This window comes from Rana temporaria, chromosome 6 (genome assembly GCF_905171775.1).
Source record: "Rana temporaria chromosome 6, aRanTem1.1, whole genome shotgun sequence".
In the NCBI taxonomy this organism is placed as follows: Eukaryota; Metazoa; Chordata; class Amphibia; order Anura; family Ranidae; genus Rana; species Rana temporaria.
The window spans coordinates 218,983,534-219,006,860 of record NC_053494.1 but is presented as its reverse complement, the minus strand read 5'-3'; the positions used below and the strand labels follow the sequence as shown (position 1 = coordinate 219,006,860).

The window sequence follows — 23,327 nt, the reverse complement described above, 5'->3', positions numbered from 1 at the left end:
CGCAACTTTGAAACATGTTGGGTATCAATTTACTCGGCGTAACATTATCTTTCGCAATATAAAAAAATTGGGCTAACTTTACTATTTTTTAATTCAAAAAAGTGATTTATTTTTCAAAAAAAGTGTGCTTTTCAAGACCGTTGAATGAATACAGTGTGACAAAAAGTATTGCAAAGACCGCCATTTTATTCTCTAGGGTGTTAGAAAAAAAAATATTTATAATGTTTGGGGGTTCTACGTCATTTTCTAGCAAAAAACGAATTAACTTGTAAACATCAAATCTCAGAACGAGGCTTGGTCCTTAAGTGGTTAAACTAAACTTTAGGAAGGTATAAAAGCAACACTAAATTCATAATCACATCATTAACCACTTAAGACCCGGACCCTTAGGCAGCTAAAGGACCCGGACAGTTTTTGCGATTCGGCACTGTGTCGCTTTAACTGACAATTGCGCGGTCGTGCGACGTGGCTCCCAAACAAAATTGGCGTCCTTTTTTTCCCACAAATAGAGCTTTCTTTTGGTGGTATTTGATTGCCTCTGCGTTTTTTTTTTTTTTGCGCTATAAACAAAAATAGAGCGACAATTTTGAAAAAAATGCAATATTTTTTTCTTTTTGCTATAATAAAAAAAAAAAAAATATATATATAAAAAAAAAAATGTTTTCCTCAGTTTAGGCCGATACGTATTCTTCTACCTATTTTTGGTAAAAAAATCGCAATAAGCGTTTATCGATTGGTTTGCGCAAAATTTATAGCGTTTACAAAATAGAGGATAGTTTTATTGCATTCTTATCAATTATTTTTTATTACTAATGGCGGCGATCAACGATTTTTTTCGTGACTGCGACATTATGGCGGACACTTCGGACAATTTTGACGCATTTTTGGGACCATTGTCATTTTCACAGCAAAAAATGCATTGTTTACTGTGAAAATGACAATTGCAGTTTGGGAGTTAACCACAAGGGGGCGCTGAAGGGGTTAAGCGTGACCTCATTTGTGTTTCTAACTGTAGGGGGGTGTGGCTGTAGGTGTAACGTCATTGATTGTGTTTCCCTATAAAAGGGAACACGCGATCGATGACGGCGCCACCGTGAAGAACGGGGAAGCCGTGTTTACACACAGCCCTCCCCGTTCTTCAGCTCCGGAGACCGATCGCAGGACTCCAGCGGCGATCGGGTCCGCGGTCACGGAGCGGGCTGGGCACTTAAAGAGGATGTACCTGTACGTGCTTGTGCCCAGCCGTGCCATTCTGCCGACGTAAGTGACATGACATAAAATCGCGACAAAGTCGCGCAAATTTAGGGTTGCAATAGTGGAAACAGAGCCTAACGACTTGTTATAGGGATGAAACTTGCGTGCTACTATGTGTAGTTTAAAGTGAAAATAGAACATCAAACTCCAATGAATAAAGTGAAATAGAAAAATCAGAGTAAACAAAAAAAAACACACACAAAAATATAATGAATGTGAACAGCCGCAACCACTTAGTAGTGATCTCAAAATCACTGCATAAAGACATGAAAAAAGAAAGGTACACCCGCTGTGCCCATTATGAGGGGTTCCCACCATCCCTGTGCTGAGTTCCTGGGTCTGTACACCCGCTGTGCCCATTATGAGGGGTTCCCCCATCCCTGTGCTGAGTTCCCGGGTCTGTACACCCGCTGTGCCCATTATGAGGAGTTCCCACCATCCCTGTGCTGAGTTCCCGGGTCTGTACACCTGCTGTGCCCATTATGAGGGGTTCCCACCATCCATGTGCTGAGTCCCCGGGTCTGTACACCCGCTGTGCCCATTATGAGGGGTTCCCACCATCCCTGTGCTGAGTTCCCGGGTCTGTACACCCGCTGTGCCCATTATGAGGGGTTCCCACCATCCCTGTGCTGAGTTCCCGGGTCTGTACACCCGCTGTGCCCATTATGAGGGGTTCCCCCATCCCTGTGCTGAGTTCCCGGGTCTGTACACCCGCTGTGCCCATTATGAGGGGTTCCCACCATCCCTGTGCTGAGTTCCCGGGTCTGTACACCCGCTGTGCCCATTATGAGGAGTTCTCACCATCCCTGTGCTGAGTCCCCGGGTCTGTACACCCGCTGTGCCCATTATGAGGGGTTACCACCATCCCTGTGCTGAGTTCCGGGGTCTGCACACCCGCTGTGCCCATTATGAGGGGTTCCCACCATCCCTGTGCTGAGTTCCCGGGTCTGTACACCCGCTGTGCCCATTATGAAGGGTTCCCACCATCCCTGTGCTGAGTCCCCGGGTCTGTACACCCGCTGTGCCCATTATGATCTGTCCCCACCATCCCTGTGCTGAGTCCCCGGGTCTGTACATCCGCTGTGCCCATTATGAGGGGTTACCACCATCCCTGTGCTGAGTTCCGGGGTCTGCACACCCGCTGTGCCCATTATGAGGGGTTCCCACCATCCCTGTGCTGAGTTCCCGGGTCTGTACACCCGCTGTGCCCATTATGAGGGGTTCCCACCATCCCTGTGCTGAGTCCCCGGGTCTGTACACCCGCTGTGCCCATTATGAGGGGTTCCCACGATCCCTGTGCTGAGTTCTGTACCCCCGCTGTGCCCATTATGAGGGGTTCCCACCATCCCTGTGCTGAGTCCCCGGGTCTGTACACCCGCTGTGCCCATTATGAGGGGTTAATTTTGTTTATTGAAAAAATCTTACAAACAACAACGTATATACAATAAAACAAAATAATTGAATATGACTATACAAAACAGAAACAAACACAAGAACATAATAAACGGTGCAAACCAAATTGCACACAACATAATCCCTACGGGAGAGCCAGACTAAAGAGCATCACCATGCATGTCACCTTTTATATAAAGTGAGTGGGAACCGCCATTAAGGTGGCTGAGGCTGTTTCCCAGCCTGGCTCCTCCCTCTCCCTGGAGAACCAGCGCGCTTCGTTGCACCCTGGCACTCTTCATCCATAGAGGATGCAGAACTGAACGAGTCCCATTCATAGTCATCCTCAGACAGTACCGTAAATTTATTCGCCAAAGGCAAAACCTCGGGACTTAAGGTAACTGTATCTCCTTTTTTCCCCTTCTTTTTGCCTCTCCTCCTTTTATCCTCCAACCACTCCATATCATCCTTGGACAACCCGGAGTCAGCAGCCTCCCCACACCCTTCACCCCCCTCCCCCCCATACTCCCTTCCCTTATCTACCCCCAGGCCAGCCTCTTCACCATCCTCCCCACTCCTCTGCACCCCACGATCCTTAACAGGAACCCTGCAGCGTCGAGGGAGGGGGACTGGCACCGCACCTGATGCACCAGCACCTCTTGCTGCCTCTGCAATTTTAGAAGACACAGAAGGATTGGACACATTCTCTGCAACTGACACCTTACTTACAGACTGGGAAGACACTGACACATTGGGAATTGGCACAGTCTGGGGCACCACGGACACATTGGGAATTGGCACAGTCTGGGGCACCACGGACACATTGGGAATTGGCACAGTCTGGGGCACCACGGACACATTGGGAATTGGCACAGACTCAGATGGACTCACAGGCCCTCCAGCTGTTGAGCTCCGAGCATCCTCCATGTCCAGGCGGAAGAACTCCCTCATGAGCTCAGGCTTATTGTGCATTGCCTCAGGACACTGACTATAAGGATGCCCCACTGCATTGCACAGATTGCACCTTATGAGGTTACAATCCTTAGCCAGATGTCCTATACCCTGGCACAGAGAGCACTTCATCACTGGACAGGAGGATGCAAGGTGACTCTTGTCTCCACATTTATTGCAGAGCTTTGGCTGGCCCGGATAGAAGATGGTCAGCCTGTCCCTCCCCAGGAAAGCTGAGGACGGTAGATGCTGGACGACATTATCAATGATCTTTAGTTTTAACTGCACAGACCATCCCCCCGTCCATATTCCCCGGTCGTCCAGAATCTTCTTTAGGGGGCCCAGGACGTCTCCATACCTCCTCAGCCATATACATAGATCCCCCGGTGGTATAGACTCATTGCGGACCAGAATCGTGACCACTTTAATGAGTGGCTGGCGGGAGACAAGTTTGGGCATGAGCCCCTTCCAGTCCGGCAGGCCCCTACACACGTGTTCATATTTCTCCCAAAATATGTCCAAAGACTCCGGGCGGAGAAAGGACAAATCATACTCATAGGAACCTGCCGGACTGATCAGGGCGAAGATATCTGCGGGCGTGAACCCCATCTGTAGAATCTTATCCACCACCGCCCTCCTATGTGGGGGGATTCCACCGCCTTCCCACCTCAGCTGCACAACATTCCTCCTTTTAAACAGGGAGGAAGACAACCCATTCCCATGCTCCTTCCCTGCTTGTTCCCCCTTCCCAGATCCTGCAGCAGCAACACCAGCATAGGATTTCCTTCCACCCCCAGTACTTGCAGTCCTGTCCTTAGACACAGTCACACCTGCCGGCAAAGCGTCTGATTCAGCTGGGATTGTATTAGCAGAGGCAGGACCCACCCCCTCCCCCCGCTCTGTACACACAGCTCCAGTCCTGTCCAATGCAGACTTCTGCTGAGTTGTGGCACTACTGCACCCAGCATCACCTCCATCATTCATAGTTACAGCCGCTGTGCCTGGTCCAGGCAAAGTCACTGTATTGTCCATGGACCTCTCCGCAGACTGGCAGTTATCAGGTGTAGGCTGTACATTGTCTATGGGCTGACTGCCTGCAGCACTACAACTCTCAGCAAGTTTATTGTCAATAATAAAGTTCCCACCACCATCCTGCACACACACTGTACCTGCTTGCTGGGTTGTCACCTGTGCGACTTTATGGCTGGGATCAGAGCTTCCCTCAGCTGCTGCAGACTCCATGGTGGATCTTGCTCTCTCCACAGGATTGGAAACGGCGTCCATCTTGACATCACCATCCGGGGAAGCCGCATCTGGAGGGGACTCCAGCTTGGCTATGAAATCCAGCATGGCAGGACCTTCACCCTCCTGAGATGTGCCACATTGCTGGGGTGTGAAGGGGGCAGAGGGCTCAGCGGATGTCTGAGGTGTTGAACTGATGGGCTCATCCTCCGGGCCCACCTTCTCACTCACCGCCGACCCTGCCTGTACCTGCATCTCCTCGCTGGCTTCCCCATCCTCCATGCATGAAGCGGCTCCTCTTCTCATGCGATTAAATCGCTCCTCATTCCTATATTTTTCTTTAAATATTCCGCTGTTCTCCTTCAGAGAGCTCACCAGTTCTTTCTGCTTCCTTACAGCTTGTTCCAGGTCCTTCAGCTCAGGCCTCAGAGCCGGTCTTTTCTTACTGTATACTTTAGCACAGATCTGTTTTTTCTTCCTGAACTCAGCCATCAAGACCATCAATCTCTCCTCCTCCTTCTCAATCCGCTTCAACTTACTGACAGTCCTCTGTCTGAAGGCTGACAGGGACTCATCTTTCCTTTGGGTAGGCCCAGAATCTTCCACAGGCCTATCCAGGGGGGCCCCGCCCGGCTCTTCCCCAGGATCCAGCATCCCTCCTGGGGGAAGAGAAGCCACTCCAGCCCCTGGTCTCTGGAGCACAGGAGCAAAGGAACCAGCAACCACACCCTTCACTGACAAGGAGTGGAATGGCAGTTTCCCACCATCCCTGTGCTGAGTTCCCAGGTCTGTACACCCGCTGTGCCCATTATGAGGGGTTCCCACCATCCCTGTGCTGAGTTCCCGGGTCTGTACACCTGCTGTGCCCATTATGAGGGGTTACCACCATCCCTGTGCTGAGTTCCCGGGTCTGTACACCCGCTGTGCCCCATTATGAGGGGTTCCCACCATCCCTGTGCTGAGTTCCCGGGTCTGTACACCCGCTGTGCCCATTATCAGGGGTTCCCCATCCCTGTGCTGAGTTCCCGGGTCTGTACACCCGCTGTGCCCATTATGAGGGGTTCCCACCACCCCTGTGCTGAGTTCCCGGGTCTGTACACCCGCTGTGCCCCATTATGAGGGGTTCCCACCATCCCTGTGCTGAGTTCCCAGGTCTGTACACCCGCTGTGCCCATTATGAGGGGTTTCCCCCATCCCTGTGCTGAGTTTCTGGGTCTGTACACCTGCTGTGCCCATTATGGGGGTTCCCACCATCCCTGTGCCGAGTTCTCGGGTCTGTTCTCCCGCTGTGCCCATTATGAGGGGTTCCCACCATCCCTGTGATGCGTTCCCGGGTCTGTGCACCTGCTGTGCCCATTATGGGGGTTCCCACCATCCCTGTGCCGAGTTCTCGGGTCTGTTCTCCCGCTGTGCCCATTATGAGGGGTTCCCACCATCCCTGTGCTGAGTTCCCGGGTCTGTACACCCGCTGTGCCCCATTATGAGGGGTTCCCACCATCCCTGTGCTGAGTTCCCAGGTCTGTACACCCGCTGTGCCCATTATGAGGGGTTTCCCCCATCCCTGTGCTGAGTTTCTGGGTCTGTACACCTGCTGTGCCCATTATGGGGGTTCCCACTATCCCTGTGCCGAGTTCTCGGGTCTGTTCTCCCGCTGTGCCCATTATGAGGGGTTCCCACCATCCCTGTGCTGAGTTCCCGGGTCTGTACACCCGCTGTGCCCATTATGAGGGGTTCCCACCATCCCTGTGCTGAGTCCCCGGGTCTGTACCCCCGCTGTGCCCCATTATGAGGGGTTTCCACCATCCCTGTGTTGAGTTCCCGGGTCTGTACACCCGCTGTGCCCATTGTGAGGGGTTCCCACCATCCCTGTGCTGAGTTCCCGGGAGCTGTACACCCGCTGTGCCCCATTATGAGGGGTTCTCACCATCCCTGTGCCGAGTTCCCGGGTCTGTACACCCGCTGTGCCCATTATGAGGGGTTCCCACCATTCCTGTGCTGAGTTCCCGGGTCTGTACACCCACTGTGCCCATTATGAGGGGTTCCCACCATCCCTGTGCTGAGTTCCCGGGTCTGTACACCCGCTGTGCCCATTATGAGGGGTTCCCACCATCCCTGTGCCGAGTTCCCGGGTCTGTACACCCGCTGTGCCCATTATGAGAGGTTCCCACCATCCCTGTGCTGAGTTCCTGGGTCTGTACACCCGCTGTGCCCATTATGAGGGGTTCCCACCATCCCTGTGCTGAGTTCCCAGGTCTGTACACCCGCTGTGCCCATTATGAGAGGTTCCCACCATCCCTGTGCTGAGTTCCTGGGTCTGTACACCCGCTGTGCCCATTGTGAGGGGTTCCCACCATCCCTGTGCTGAGTTCCCGGGTCTGTACACCCGCTGTGCCCATTATGAGGGGTTCCCACCATCCCTGTGCTGAGTTCCCGGGTCTGTACACCCGCTGTGCCCATTATGAGGGGTTCCCACCATCCCTGTGCCCATTATGAGTAGTTCCCACCATCCCTGTGCTGAGTTCCCGGGTCTGTACACCCGCTGTGCCCATTATGAGGGGTTCCCACCACCCCTGTGCTGAGTTCTGTACATGACACGTATAGATGTTATATTTTGCAGGCAGTGAGAATGGCTGATGACGGATGTTGTTTGACGCTCTTTTTCTTCTCTCCTCAGTTGCAGCGCTGACAGCGGTGAGCCTCCAGCCAGCGGATCATGTGACATCCCGAAAACTGATAGCAGCGCGTCAGAGGGACAGAGCTGTCAATCACCCGCCGTCTCCATGGCAACGCCAAGCTGCCAGAACGCACTAAGCACCGAGGTGCCCTCTGACCTCAAACCCAGTGTAAGTGGAGAGCAATGACGGTGCTGCGTTGGTAGAGAATTTACACGATGGTGTCGTCTCTGAGCCGGCGTCTCAGTCCGGGAAGCAGATGGTGACCCCGGGTGATGCCTGAACAAAGATGGTGCCGCCCTTCTGTAAGAGAAAAGCAGAAGAAGGCAGCATTGTCGGGGGAGTCCTGTGATCTGTGTGAGAGGCGATACTTACCTGGAAGTGTTACATTGACACATTACTGAGCAATGCAACATTCAGGATACACTGCAGCGGGGGAAATAACGTCTCCCTTGCAGATGGTGTGAGTTTGCCCACAAAGAAATGAAGGGTCTGAAATTTCTACCAGAGGTGTATTTTATATGATAGAGATTGCAGTTCAGGGAGGAAAATAAGTATTTGACCCCCTTAGTAGTCGGGGGAGGTTCCTTAGTAGTTGGGGGAGGTTCCTTAGTAGTTGGGGGAGGTTCCTTAGTAGTCGGGGGAGGTTCCTTAGTAGTTGGTGGAGGTTCCTTAGTAGTTGGTGGAGGTTCCTTAGTAGTTGGGGGAGGTTCCTTAGTAGTTGGGGGAGGTTCCTTAGTAGTTGGGGGAGGTTCCTTAGTAGTTGGGGGAGGTTCCTTAGTAGTTGGTGGAGGTTCCTTAGTAGTTGGGGGAGGTTCCTTAGTAGTTGGGGAGGTTCCTTAGTAGTTGGGGGAGGTTCCTTAGTAGTTGGGGAGGTTCCTTAGTAGTTGAGGGAGGTTCCTTAGTAGTTGGGGAGGTTCCTTAGTAGTTGAGGGAGGTTCCTTAGTAGTTGGGGGAGGTTCCTTAGTAGTTGGGGGAGGTTCCTTAGTAGTTGGTGGAGGTTCCTTAGTAGTTGGGGAGGTTCCTTAGTAGTTGGGGGAGGTTCCTTAGTAGTTGGGGGAGGTTCCTTAGTAGTTGGGGAGGTTCCTTAGTAGTTGAGGGAGGTTCCTTAGTAGTTGGGGAGGTTCCTTAGTAGTTGAGGGAGGTTCCTTAGTAGTTGGGGGAGGTTCCTTGTTGGGAGGCACAGAGGTCAGACGTTTCTTGTGGTTGGTGATCAGGTCTCCACACATCTCAGGAGGGATTTTCTCTTCTCTAAATCCTGAAGGTTTCTTGGCTGTCCACATATTTTCCTCAAATTATACATGGAGTCAGTGGTGTAGTGTGGGGGGTGTCAGCGCCCGGGACAAGGCAAGGAATTTTTACCCCCCGCCAGACTTTTAGCACTTCCACTAGTACCGTAGTACTGACCTACCTGATCCCTACACTGACCTACCTGATCCCTACACTGACCTTCTTGATCCCTACACTGACCTACTACCTGATCCCTACACTGACCTACCTGATCCCTACACTGACCTACTACCTGATCCCTACACTGACCTACCTGATTCCTACACTATCCACTACACTAACCTACCTGATTCTTACACTGACCTACCTGACCACTACACTGACCTACTTCCTGATCCCTACACTGACCTACCTGATTTCTACACTGACCACTACACTGACCTACCTGATTCCTACACTGACCTACCTGATTCCTACACTGACCACTACACTGACCTACCTGATTCCTACACTGACCACTACACTGACCTACCTGATCCCTACACTAACCTACCTGATTCCTACACTGACCTACCTGATTCCTACACTGACCTACCTGAATCCTACACTGACCACTGCACTGACCTATCTGATCCCTACACTGACCTACCTGATTCCTACACTGACCACTACACTGACCACTACACTAACCTACCTGATCCCTACACTGTCCACTACACTGACCTACCTGATTCCTACACTGACCACTGCACTGACCTACCTGACCCCTACACTGACCTACCTGATTCCTACACTGTCCACTACACTGACCTACCTGATCCCTACACTGACCACTGCACTGACCTACCTGATCCCTACACTGTCCACTACACTGACCTACCTGATTCCTACACTGACCACTGCACTGACCTACCTGATTCCTACACTGACCTACCTGATTGCTACACTGACCACTGCACTGACCTACCTGATCCCTACACTGACCACTACACTGACCTACCTGATTCCTACACTGACCTACCTGATTCCTACACTAACCTACCTGATTCCTACACTGACCACTACACTGACCTACCTGATTCCTACACTGACCTACCTGATTCCTACACTGACCACTACACTAACCTACCTGATCCCTACACTGACCACAACAGTGACCTACCTGATTCCTACACTATCCACTACACTGACCTACCTGATCCCTATACTGACAACTACACTAACCTACCTGATCCCTACACTGTCCACTACACTGACCTACCTGATTCCTACACTGACCACTGCACTGACCTACCTGACCCCTACACTAACCTACCTGATTCCTACACTGTCCACTACACTGACCTACCTGATCCCTACACTGACCACTGCACTGACCTACCTGATTCCTACACTGACCACTGCACTGACCTACCTGATTCCTACACTGACCTACCTGATTGCTACACTGACCACTGCACTGACCTACCTGATCCCTACACTGACCTACCTGATTCCTACACTGACCTACCTGATTCCTACACTGACCACTACACTGACCTACCTGATTCCTACACTGACCTACCTGATTCCTACACTGACCACTACACTAACCTACCTGATCCCTACACTGACCACTACAGTGACCTACCTGATTCCTACACTATCCACTACACTGACCTACCTGATCCCTATACTGACAACTACACTAACCTACCTGATTCCTACACTGTCCACTACACTGACCTACCTGATTCCTACACTGACCACTGCACTGACCTACCTGACCCCTACACTAACCTACCTGATTCCTACACTGACCACTACACTGACCTACCAGGTACTATTCCCGACACCCAGCCGCTCCTCAGTATCCCCTGCCAAGAGTTTCTCCAATAGCCGATGTACGCTCTGCACCGCCCCTCCCCTCCACCGTTCTCACACACACACACACACACGGGCTGCCCGCAACCAGAACGAGGGACAGGCTGGACCACAACAGTCCCTGGGCGGGGGAATGGGGGCAACACAGCACAGTTGGGGGGGGCACAGTAATGATTTTGCGCCCCCCTAAATGTTGCACCCGGGGCAAGAGTGCCAGATGCCTCCCAATCAGGGGACAGACTGGCTCTGGGGACAGTGTCCTCAATCCGGGGATCAAATACTTATTTTACTCACTGAGCTGCAACTCCATTTATAACATTTGTATCATTTGTGTGTTTTTTCTGGTTGATATTCAGTCTCTATCATATAAAATACACCTATGATAAAAAAATTATAGACCCTTCGGGCCAGATTCACAAAGAGATACGACGGTGTATCTACAGATATCTACAGATACACCATCGTATCTCTGACGTAAACTGGTCCTATCTATGCGCCTGATTCATAGAATCAGTTACGCATAGATAGGGCTTAGATCTGACAGGTGTAACTGTGTTACACTGTCGGATCTTTTTTTCGATTTAAAAATGGCGCCGGGGGCGTTCCCGCTGATTTACGATAAATAATATGTAAATCAGAGAGATACGCAAATTCACAAACGTACGCGGACCCGACGCAGTCTTCTTACGACGTTTCCGTAGCGGCGTACCCGTCCTATACTTACCTCCGCTTTCATCAGGCGCAGCCAATGTTAAGTATAGCCGACGTTCCCGCGTCGAATTTAAATTTTTTAACGTCGTTTGTGTAAGTCGTTCTAGAATACGGATGGACGTCGTTTACGTAAGCGTCGCAACCACTGACGTCCTAGCGACGTCAGTGGGAGCAATGCACTCCGGGAAATTCCCCGGACGGCGCATGCGCATTTAAATCGGCGCGGGAACGCGCCTGATTTAAATAGTACACTCCCCTAGCCGCGGAATTTAGGATCGCAAGTTTGGAGGTAAGTGGTTTGCCTCCTAAACTTGCGGGAGCGGATCTTAATTCACGTAGAACGAGCGGATCTATAGATCCGCTGCGCTACGTGAATCTGGCCCTTCATTTCTTTGTAGGTGGGCAAACCTGCACAATCTGCAGGAGAGCCAATCTCCCCCCCGCCCCCCCTATATCTGATGAGACGTCAGCTGACTTTTCATGTCGGGTGGAGGAAGCACATATAGAATAGAAATTGGAGGCTTTATTGTCTCGATCAGGGTGGGGTTTCCTGGAGGTGATATTGTCATTTTTTACACCCGATCATTAGCGGTTCTGGTCTGTATCCACTCTATGAAGTCTATTCTATAGCCGGATGCAGAAAATAGATCGTCGCCTTTCTCCGGCGATCGTTTCTTTTCATCGGTGCGGAGGAGGGGGAGGGGCGCATCATCTATACATCCACAGACTGGAACAACCAAACAATCTCCCTGTGAATGGATGGCTCCGCCCCCCTGTGACATCCTTCACTGAGTCTGTATTGTATTGGCTCAGAGAGATGATTGGAGTCAGGCTCCAGTCCTAGATGAGGCACCACAAGTCCCAGCCTGCCGTGAGCAATAAGAGAAGGCTGCTTTGGAGCAATGCATGCTATACCGCCTTCTTCTGTGCAGGTGCGGCAGCATGCCCGTGTTTATGCCCGCTCAGGTGCGGTGTGCTAATGGCAGCTCAATTATTTCAATGGGTTGTACTACACGTGACATCTGTGCCTCCTATTCACTGCAGAGTGGATCACAGCATTAGACAGAGGACGGGAGCTTCATCAGTTCACTTTTCGAGTTAACTAGCAGGTGACTGGTTGCTAGGATGCCAGACAGCCCTAGCAACCAATCACCAGCTTGTTAATGTGAAAGGTTAACTCTGACAGCTCTCGCTTCCACTCTGTGCTGCCCCCCCCCCCTCTGCTTTGCAGTACACCTGTGTGTTTGTAAGGGGGAGGGCACAGCACACTGTTACGGGGAAGGGGGGGCAGAGGACACTACAGTGGGGGGTGATCTGAAGGGGCAGAGGACACTGCTGTGGGGGGGGGGGGGGGCAGAGGACACTACAGTGGGGGGGGGGGGTGATCTGATGGGGCAGAGGACACTGCTATGGGGGGGCACAGGACACTGCTATGGGGATGGGGGGGGGGAGCAGAGGACACTACAGTAGGGGGGTGGTGAAGTGAAGGGGACAGAGAACACTGCTTTGAGGGGCACAGCACACTATTATGGAGGAGGGGCAGAGAACACTACAGTGGGGGAAGGTGATGTGAAGGGGGCAGAGAATACTGCTATGGGGGGAGGGGCGCAGAGGACACTACAGTGGGGGGGGGGGTGATCTGAAGGGGGTCAGAGGACACTGTTTTGGTATGGGCACAGGACACTGCTATGGGGGGGGGGACACTACAGTGGGGGTAGGGGGATGTGAGGGGAACAAAGGAAACTGCTTTGGGGGAGGCACAGGAAATTGCTATGGGGGGGCAGAGGACCCTACAGTGGGGGTAGAGTGATGTGAGGGGGGCACAGGACACTACAGTGTGGAAGAGGTGATGTGAAGGTGGGGGCAGAGGACACTACGTTGGAGGGGCACAGGACACTGCTATGGGAGGGCGGCAGAGGATACTGCAGTGGGGGGGGGGGGGTGATGTGAAGGGGCAGAGGACACTGCTTTGGGGGGGGCACAGGACACTGCTATTGGGGTGAGGGTCAGAGAACACTACAGTGGGGGGTGATCTGAAGGGGCAGAGGACACTGCTTTGGGGAGACACAGGACATTGATATGGGGATGGGGGGCGGCAGAGGACACTACAGTAGGGGGGGGGTAATTTGAAGGGGACAGAGAACACCGCTTTGAGGGGCACAGGACACTGCTATGGAGGAGGGGCAGAAAACACTACAGTGGGGGAAGGTGATGTGAAGGGGACATTGCTATTGGGGGCAGAGGACACTACAGTGGGAGGGGGGTGATCTGAAGGGGGGCAGAGGACACTGTTTTGGGATGGGCACAGGACACTGCTATGAGGAGGGGGGGCAGAGCACACCACAGTGGGGGTAGGGTGATGTGAGGGGAACAGAGGACACTGCTTTGGGGGGAGGCACAGGACATTGCTATGGGATGGAGGACACTAACGTGGGGGTAGTGTGATGTGAAGGGGCACAGTGCACTGCTATGAGGGGGGGGCAGAGGACACTACAGTGGGGGCAGGGTGATGTGAGGGGAACAGAGGACACTGCTTTGGGGGGAGGCACAGGACATTGCTATGGGGGGGAGGACACTAAAGTGGGGGTAGTGTGATGTGAGGGGGCACAGTGCACTGTTATGAGGGGGGGGGGGCAGAGGACACTACAGTGGGGGCAGGGTGATGTTTGGGGGGGGGCACAGGACACTGCTTTGGAGGGGGCACAGGACACTACAGTGTGGGGGAGGTGATGTGAAGGTGGATGCAGAGGACACTACCTTAGGGGGGGGGCACAGGACACTGCTATGGGGGGGCGGCAGAGGACACTACAATGGGGGGGTGATGTAAAGGGGGGCAGTGTAGTGTACCAGGTATGATAGATAGATAGATAGATAGATAGATAGATAGATAGATAGATAGATAGATAGATAGATAGATTGGATGGACTGGCGGTGTCTCATTATCTCTCATTATCTTTGTCATTCAGCTCTGCAGTCCCGGGTGTCGGAGGTCGAGCTCAGACATGACTCATGAAGCCGGTGACTCAGGGAAAAGCCAGCGTGGCTGCCGCCTGCGCCCGCACTTCAGTGACCCCATGCCCACGGACGCAGTGAAGAGGAAACAGCTGGAGCTGAAGATCGCAGCGGCGGCCCGGCAACACGCACATCGGCAGAGGCAGGAGAAGGAGAATGGTACCCGCTGAGCTATTATACTCACTTCAATGCTGTACCCCCCCTCCACTTTCTATTCTGCATTTGGTATAAGTTTTGGGGGGAACCCCAAGCCATTTTTTTTTTTTTTTTTTTTATTATTTGGCACAGGGTTCCTCTTAAACTCCATACTAGAATCCCGCTGACAGCAGATGAGACATGTTTGTTAAGGAAGCGGTGGCTGCCCCCTTCTTAACAACTGGCTATTCTCAAAGAATCCAAATGAAATAAATGAATTTGAATTGAAATAAATCTGAAAATTTCATTATAACTTTTTTGGATTTGTTCACGTTTGCTACTATGTCCATAGTTCCCATCAAAATCCATACCAGACGTAAGGGCCTGGTATGGATTGGGGGGGACACCATGTAAGGGCCTGGTATGGATTGGGGGGGACACCATGTAAGGGCCTGGTATGGATTGGGGGGGACACCATGTAAGGGCCTGGTATGGATTGGGGGGGACCCCACGTAAGGGCCTGGTATGGATTGGGGGGGACACCATGTAAGGGCCCGGTATGGATTGGGGGGGACACCATGTAAGGGCCTGGTATGGATTGGGGGGGACACCATGTAAGGGCCTGGTATGGATTGGGGGGGACACCACATAAGGACCCCACCCTATTTAAAAAAAAAAACTAAATGAATGCCAAAGGTATCAAACATATTCCAAAAACGAATCACTTCTATTAACGCATGGTCCTGAAACCTATTTACATGGGAGGAGCCTGTGATACTTATGTATACGTTAGGAGCCTGTGATACTTATGTACATGGGAGGAGCCTGTGATACTTATGTATATGGGAGGAGCCTGTGATACTTATGTATATGGGAGGAGCCTGTGATATTTATGTACACGGGAGGAGCCTGTGATATTTATGTACACGGGAGGAGCCTGTGATACTTATGTACACGGGAGGAGCCTGTGATACTTATGTACACGGGAGGAGCCTGTGATACTTATGTACACGGGAGGAGCCTGTGATATTGATGTACATGAGCCTGTGATATTTATGTACATGGGAGGAGCCTGTGATAGTTATGTACATGGGAGGAGCCTCATACTTATGTACATGGGAGGAGCCTCATACTTATGTACATGGGAGGAGCCTGTGTTACTTGTGTACATGGGAGGAGCCTGTGATACTTGTGTACATGGGAGGAGCCTGTGATACTTGTGTACATGGGCTGTTTTTCCTTTTTTATTTATTTGATTTCAAACAAACTTCTTTCATGTTGTCATTATGGGGGATTGTTTGTCGAATTTTGAGGAAAATAATGAATTTAATCCATTTTGGAATAAGGCTGTAACATAACAAAATGTGGAAAAGTGAAGCACTGTGAATACTTTCCGGATGCTCTGTAACACTTATGTCAGCGGCAGTGGAAGGGTCACTCCTAGGCTAGTCTATCCTAAATTTTAAAAAAGACAGTTTTGGCTTTAGATGACAACGCACAAGTTGCTAACCTCTATGTTCTCTATGGTGCAGGGCCGATGTTGATGAAAGCCAACACCACCACTTCCTGCAGCTCCGGCAAAGAGGGGAACCACTCATCAAGACGCTCCTATCGGTCGCGCCATCGCTGGAGCAACATCAGCAGCTTGAGCACGGACAGTGGCATCGTCGGAGTCAGCGACGAGAGAGACGAGTGCGAAGGGAGCACCAGGCCGCCCAAGCCCGGGGAGGTGGAGCGGGTGGACAGCGGCATTGGGGATGCCTTATCTCGGAGGTGGAGAGCCAGGGTGGCGGAATGCAGCGCTTCTTTGGAGGCCTGGGAGGCCCACCGGCCTTGCATAGACTGCGGGGAGAGCAATTTCGCCATGGACACTGAGAGCCGGGGAAAGAGGAGAGAGACCCTGTGCATGAGATGCCTCACCCGCCGCATGGAGCGCAAGGAAGCCGTCCTAGAATTCGTCAACACAGAGACAAGTTACAGGGAGGATCTGAGGATCATTAAAGAGGAATTCTACCTCCCAATGCAGACGGCGGGATTACTGACTCAGGAGCAGCTGGTTGTCGTGTTCAGCAACATACAAGAACTCATCGAACTCAATGAGAAGTTCCTTGAGGTCCTCCAAGAAGAGATTGATCAAGCGTTTGACCAGGTAAAATCTCAGGGACACGAAAAGTTGGGCAAATTAAAGGCAGAGAAACGAGAATGGAGCTGCTCAACATCAAAGAGTCCAAAGCTCATTTATTGGTATCATATAGAGAAAATCTACCTGCTCCCTTACGCATTTAAATCCAACAGGAGCTTAGTTACAGAGTAACCAAGCTCCTGTTGGAGTAAAACGCATAGGAGCAGGCCATCATGTACAGCAACATACAGGAACTCATCGATCTCAATGAGAAGTTCCTTGAGGTCCTCCAAGAAGAGATTGACCAAGCGTTTGGCAAGGTATAAACTCAGGGGGGACACAAAAAATTAAGCAAATTAAAGGCAGAAAAACCAGAATGGAGCTGCTCAACTTCAGAGTCCAAGGTAGACATGTGCACTTTCGAAAAAATTGTTAATTTTTGTTTTCGTTTCATTCGTTTTTTAGCGTTTTCCGAAAATTAGAAGATTCAGAAATTCGAAAATTCGGAATGCGGAAATTTTGAATTTTCAAATATTCAAATTTTGAATTTTCACATTTCCGCATTTTGATTTTTTTTTTTCAAATTCAGAATTTTCTAATTTCAGATTTTCGAATTCAGAATTTCCGAAATAAAAAATGTTGAATTTACGAAATTTCGAACTTCCGAATTTCTGAATTTCGTAAATGCAATATTTTGGAAATCAGAAAATAAAAAAAATCTTAAATTTCGCAATTAACAAATTTGTCAAGATTTGTAAAAAGAAACGAATTTGGAACTAAACAAATTGCACATGTCTAGTCCAAGGTACATTTATAGGTATCACTCGGTATAGAGAAAATCTACCTGCTCTCTTACGTATTTAACTCCAACAGGAGCTTGGTTACAGAGTATTTTTTTACACAAAAAGTTGGGCAAATTAAAGGCAGAAAAACAAGAATGGAGCTGCTCAACTTCAGGAGTCCAAGGTAGACATGTGCACTTCCGAAAAATTTGTTAATTTTCGTTTTAGAAGATTCAGAAATTCGAAAATTCGAATTTCGAAAATGCGGAATGCGGAAATTTTGAATTTTCAAATATTCAAATTTAGAATTTTCACATTTCCGCATTTTTTTTTTCAAATTCAGAATTTTCTAATTTCAGATTTTCGTGAAAAAGCACGCCAGGGTATTTTCTTCAGTAAGCAGCGTATGTACGAACACGGAGAGCGAGCCGGTCGGCTCCTTGCCTATATGGCACATCTGGAACACAAGCCCCCTGTGGTTGTTTCCCTCCGGGCGGCGTGCGGGGCTCTACTGTCGGACCCTGACCAGGTGGCCGACGAGTTTAGGTCGTTCTACTCGAAGCTATACACCTCTACCTCACAACATACCGCGGAGGAGCTCTCCACTTTTCTGCGGGATGTTACTTTCCCCACGCTATCTGCGGACCAAGTATCTATGCTTGAAGCCCCCATCACTACCGTGTGTGTGGAGACAGCTATGGCAAGCCTTCCCACTTCCAAAACCCCGGGCTCCGACGGGCTTCCCCTCGAATTCTACAAACACTTTCAGGACACCCTCGTCCCCAGGCTTTGCGCGCTCTACAACCATGTCTTCGAAACGGGCACGCTCCCCTCCACCATGCGTGAAGCTCTCATTGTTCTCATCCCCAAACCTGGCAAGGACCCCTTACTCCCCGAGTCCTACCGCCCCATCTCACTTCTTCAACTGGACGTGAAAATCTTAGCCAAAATCCTCGCCCTGCGGCTCAATAAAATTATAACTAGTCTGATACACCCTGACCAGACTGGGTTCATGCCCAACAAAAACACTGCCTTCAACCTTCGCAGGCTGTACATGAACCTTCAGGCTCAGCATGCGGAGGTGGGCGCTAGAGTTGTAGTTAGCCTAGACGCTGCCAAGGCCTTTGATTCGGTCGAGTGGGAATACTTATGGGAGTGCCTTGGCAGATTCGGGTTCGGCCCTCGCTTTGTGAAGTGGCTTCAGCTTCTTTACCATGCCCCCACGGCGCGCATTAGAGTCAATGGTAGAACCTCCTCTCCCTTTCCCCTCTCGCGCGGCACTCGCCAAGGATGCCCTGTCTCGCCTATGCTGTATGCCCTCGCCGTGGAACCCCTTAGTATAGCCCTGCGTTGCCATCCCGGGATTAACGGACTGCGCTGCGGTCGGGTTAATGAGATACTCAGCCTATACGCCGACGACATGCTCCTCTACTTATCAGATGCGGGTCCCTCACTCCAAACAGCTCTCCAAGTTATATCTCAGTTCGGGGAATACTCTGGGTTGCAGATCAATTGGTCAAAGTCACACATCCTTCCCCTGGACCTCGGCCCTCCTACCGCGGCGCAGGCTACCCTTCCACTGGTGAGAACGGACGTTATCAAGTATCTGGGTGTCCTTGTCACTAGGTGTCCCCAAGATTATATACGCCTCAATATAGAGCCACTGTTTCACACTCTGAAAACCAAAACACAAGCATGGTCCCGCCTCCCCATCGGAGTCATGGGCCGCATAAGCCTTGTTAAAATGATTCTCCTCCCTAAGCTACTTTACGCCTTTTGGCATGCCCCGCTATACATCCCCCCCCGTATTTTTAAATCCATGGAATCCATTATCAACTCATTTATATGGGGCTCCTCCAGACACAAACTGCCGTGGCGGGTCCTGAAGTGCCCCTCCAGTCAAGGCGGCGCCTCGGTCCCCGATCTTTTCCTCTATTATGTGGCATCTCAGCTCTCCCACTTTTACCATATTAACCACTCGGACAGGGGGCGCTACCTGGCCATGGTGTGCTCAAAGGCCCCTGGCCCGGTCTCGCACCCCTTCCAGATTCTCTTCTGTGTGCCCCGCGGCTTTCAACGGTCAGGCGACAGGAGTCAAACACTATTCCACCATCGCAAAATATGGCAAACCGCCCTATCGGTCGGCGAGGCACCATCCCCGCACTCTCACACTCCCCTTTGGGATAACCCTCTCTTGCCCGAGCTGGCTACGGTCCCAGACCGTGGCCTCTGGGTTAGGAGCGGAATTATCTACCTCACACAGGTTGTCGCTAACGGTTCGGTCAAGACCTTTCAGTCCCTCAAAGACACCCACTCTCTACCAAACCATATGCTCTTTAGGTATCTCCAACTCCGCCATGCTCTTTCCACCCAATTTGGCACTGATATCCCAGTACTAGAGATCCCGCTGCCTGTCGACATTGTGCTGGGTTCGGACCCCAAGAAACTTATCTCACAACTCTACTTATATCTCCTCGCACCCTCGGCGGCTGCCACTCTTCAGCGGACAAAGTCCCGCTGGGAGCCCATGTTGGGGGCGGTGTCGGCGGAGGACTGGGACGAAGTTCTCGCGAATTGTAGATTAGTTTCCCCCAAAATCTCCGACCGCCTTACCCAACTATATATCCTACACCAGTCGTACTTAACCCCATACCGCATCTCGAAATATAGACCGGGTAGCAATCCCAACTGCCCGGGTTGTGACTTTCCCAACGCCTCCTTTTATCACCTCATCTGGGACTGTCCCTGTGTGCAAGGGTTTTGGACCCAGGTGGTCCAATTTCTCCACGACCGAATGGGTTCCCCGCTCTCCCTAAGCCCCCGTCAATGTTTACTAGGTCTCTTTTCGCTGTCTGAGGCCGAGAAATATCTTAATGTCTTCTTGCAAGAGACACTTTTCTTGGCCAGGCTTCAGATAGCGAAAACGTGGATGCGGGGCCCCCCCCCCTACCCTTCAGCAATGGATTAGAGCTGTAAATGCTCCTTTGCCCTACAAAAAGCTTCTATATGTTCATAGGGGCTGTCCCGACAAATACCATAAGGTTTGGGATAGATGGTTGGGGGAAGCCTCCACCTGTGTTGCCCCAGAGGAATAAAGCTCCGTACTACCTACCTCTCCATGCCTCTAGGATCCGACTTGTATGCTAGCTATGACCCCGGTTGTGTTTTGCATTTGCACGGATGGTTAGCCCTTTATTTTAAATTCTACTGTATCTAGACGATTGATATTTGGCATTGTACTTCATCCTTGCTTGTGGTGCATGTTGCACCGTTTTATACCCCTTTTTGTTTTGTAACACGTTTATATTATGCTCAATAAACGACGTTTTGATTTAAAAAAAAAAAAATTTCAGATTTTCGAATTCAGAATTTCCGAAATAAAAAATGTTGAATTTACAAAATTTCGAACTTCCGAATTGCCGAATTTTGTAAATGCAATATTTTGGAAATCAGAAAAAAAAAAAATTCTTACATTTCAGAATTAACAAATTTGTCAAGATTTGTAAAAAAAAAAACGAATTCGGAACTAAACAAATTGCACATGTCTAGTCCAAGGTACATTTATTGGTATCACTCGGTATAGAGAAAATCTACCTGCTCGCTTACGCATTTAACTCCAAGTAAAACGCATAGGAGCTGGCCGTCATGTACAGCAACATACAGGAACTCATCGATCTCAATGAGAAGTTCCTCGAGGTCCTCCAAGAAGAGATTGACCAATCATTTGGCCAGGTATAAGCTCAGGGACACAAAAAGTTGGGCAAATTAAGAGAATATCTACCTGCTCCACTTACACATTTCACTCCAACAGGAGTTTAATCATAGAGTAAAACACATAAGAGCTGGCCATCATGTTTAGCGACTTACAGGAACTCATTCATCTCAATGAGAAGTTCCGTGAGGTCCTCCAAGAAGGGATCAACCAAGCGTTTGACCAGGTAAAAGCCCAGGACACAGAGACATGAAAGAGTTATTACTATGTGAGTAAGTTCCTGTTGGAGTGAAATGCGTAAGTGGAACAAGTGGATTTTCTCTGTATGGAGCGATACCCATAAGTGTTCCTTGGACTCTTTAAAGTTGAGTGGGATTGAACTATAGCAGTGTGTGAGGATGTACAGAGTGGGGGTGTAGCTATCAAAGTTGTCACTGCTCGTTACTCCTCCTCACCCCTTGGCTCTCCTTTGTCCTACCTGTCGGGCGAGAGGTGAGACGGACATTCACTGCTTGTAGCTGTACACTTACTACTTTACATTGTAGCAAAGTGTAATTTCTTCAGTGTTGTCACATTAAAAGAATAATAATAAAATATTTACAAAAATGTGAGGGGGGTGTACTCACATTTGTGAGATACTGTATGTGCCTAGAGTTCAGTTTTAGGAGGGTGAAAGTGGCACTTCTACCTTGCAGCAACAGGGGTCCTCGTTCCAAATCCCAGCTAGGCAGTTATCTACCTGGGGTTTGCTTGTGCTCTTGTCTCTGTTACTTGCTTGAGTTTCCTCCATGTACTCCAGATTCCTCCAACATTCTAAAGGCGTGCTGGAATGTGTTGTAATATGGGGATCCCGGGATCACCAGCCAGCTACTTGTTAAAGCAAACAGTCTTTATTGTACTCTCAAAACCAGCAAATAAAGTAGTTTATTTTAGAAAAACAAACACAAAACAGTTCATACTTCTGGAGTAGTAAAAAAAATAGCCCAATGGCTCACCTCCAGTTATACCAGTCCCACACCAGGGTCCAGGGTTCCCACTCGCTTTAGCGTATTGCAAAGGCCGAAGGAGCTCAGAAAAACGACGATGTCTCAGTTGCCAGACAGTTCACACTTTCTCATAGCTGTGAAATGCTCTACCTCACCGACACCTGCTGACTGTTTCCTGTTCCTTTATTCTGGGCTGTCCTACAGAGGGGTTAAAGTGGTTATAAAGGCTGAAGGGGCATTCTATGCATGAAGGTACAAAAAAAACGTCAGTGTCCAGCTGCCCCCTCGGCTCCCCTAATACTTACCTAAGCTCGATCCCAATCCAACGATGTGCACGAGACCCGAGGCTCTCCCGGGCCTGTCTCTCCTGATTGGCTGAGATGCAGCAGCAGGAGCTGCAGCAACAGGAGCTGATGGCTCCTGCTGCTGTCAATTACAGCCAGTGAGGGGGGGGGGGTGCTGAGTAATGCTCTCTGTAGCCTAAGGACATAGAGAGCTGGCTCAGAAGCATGCACACATGAGTGCCCCCTTAGCAAGTGGCAGGATTTCTATGGGGGCACTCTGCAAAGGGGAGGGGCCCAGACCACCGGTGGGGAGGGGGGGGGGCGAGAAGAGGAGGATCAGGACTGCTGTGTGCAAAATTATTACACAGAGCAGGTAAGTAAAACATTTTTTTCCCCTCTACAATCTCTTTTGGGACCAAAGTACCCGTATTCAGGTTTTTCCACCCAAAAGCTCTCCGAGTCTCTGAATTCCACGTCCCAAATGAGGATTTACCAATCTAGGGCTGGATTTAGATACATCGGCGTATCTGAGATACGTTACGCCGCTCTAACTTTGGGCGCGAGTTCTTTATTCAGAAAGAACTTGCGCCCTTAGTTAGAGCGGCGTAGCGTATGTGTTGCGGCGTAAGGCCGCGTAATTCAAATGGGGATGTAGGGGGCGTGTTTAATGTAAATTTCCCTTGACCCCGCATTTTTTTACATTTTACTTGAACGGCGCATGCGCCGTCCGTAAAATCTCCCAGTGTGCATTGCTCTAAATGACGTCGCAAGGACGTCATTGCTTTCGACGTGAACGTAAATTACGTCCAGCCGTATTCGCGAACGACTTACGCAAACGACGTAAAATTTCAAAACTCGGCACGGGAACGACGGCCATACTTAACATTAGCTACCCCTCATATAGCAGGGGTAACTATACGCCGGAAAAAGCCGAACGCAAACGACGTAAAAAAAAAAGCAACGGGCGGTCGTTCGTTTC

General features: G+C 50.3%; 1 protein-coding gene across 1 annotated transcript in view; it reads left to right on the top strand.

The window, feature by feature from the left end:
• Window positions 1-23,327, top strand: part of LOC120944268 — a 128,033-nt gene that overhangs the window by 97,803 nt on the left and 6,903 nt on the right. Inside the window, exons 3-5 of the mRNA XM_040358282.1 lie at window positions 7,514-7,682; window positions 14,282-14,486; window positions 15,995-16,611. Of these exons, the coding sequence (XP_040214216.1) occupies window positions 7,514-7,682; window positions 14,282-14,486; window positions 15,995-16,611 (991 nt within the window). The remainder of the gene's footprint in view (window positions 1-7,513; window positions 7,683-14,281; window positions 14,487-15,994; window positions 16,612-23,327) is intronic.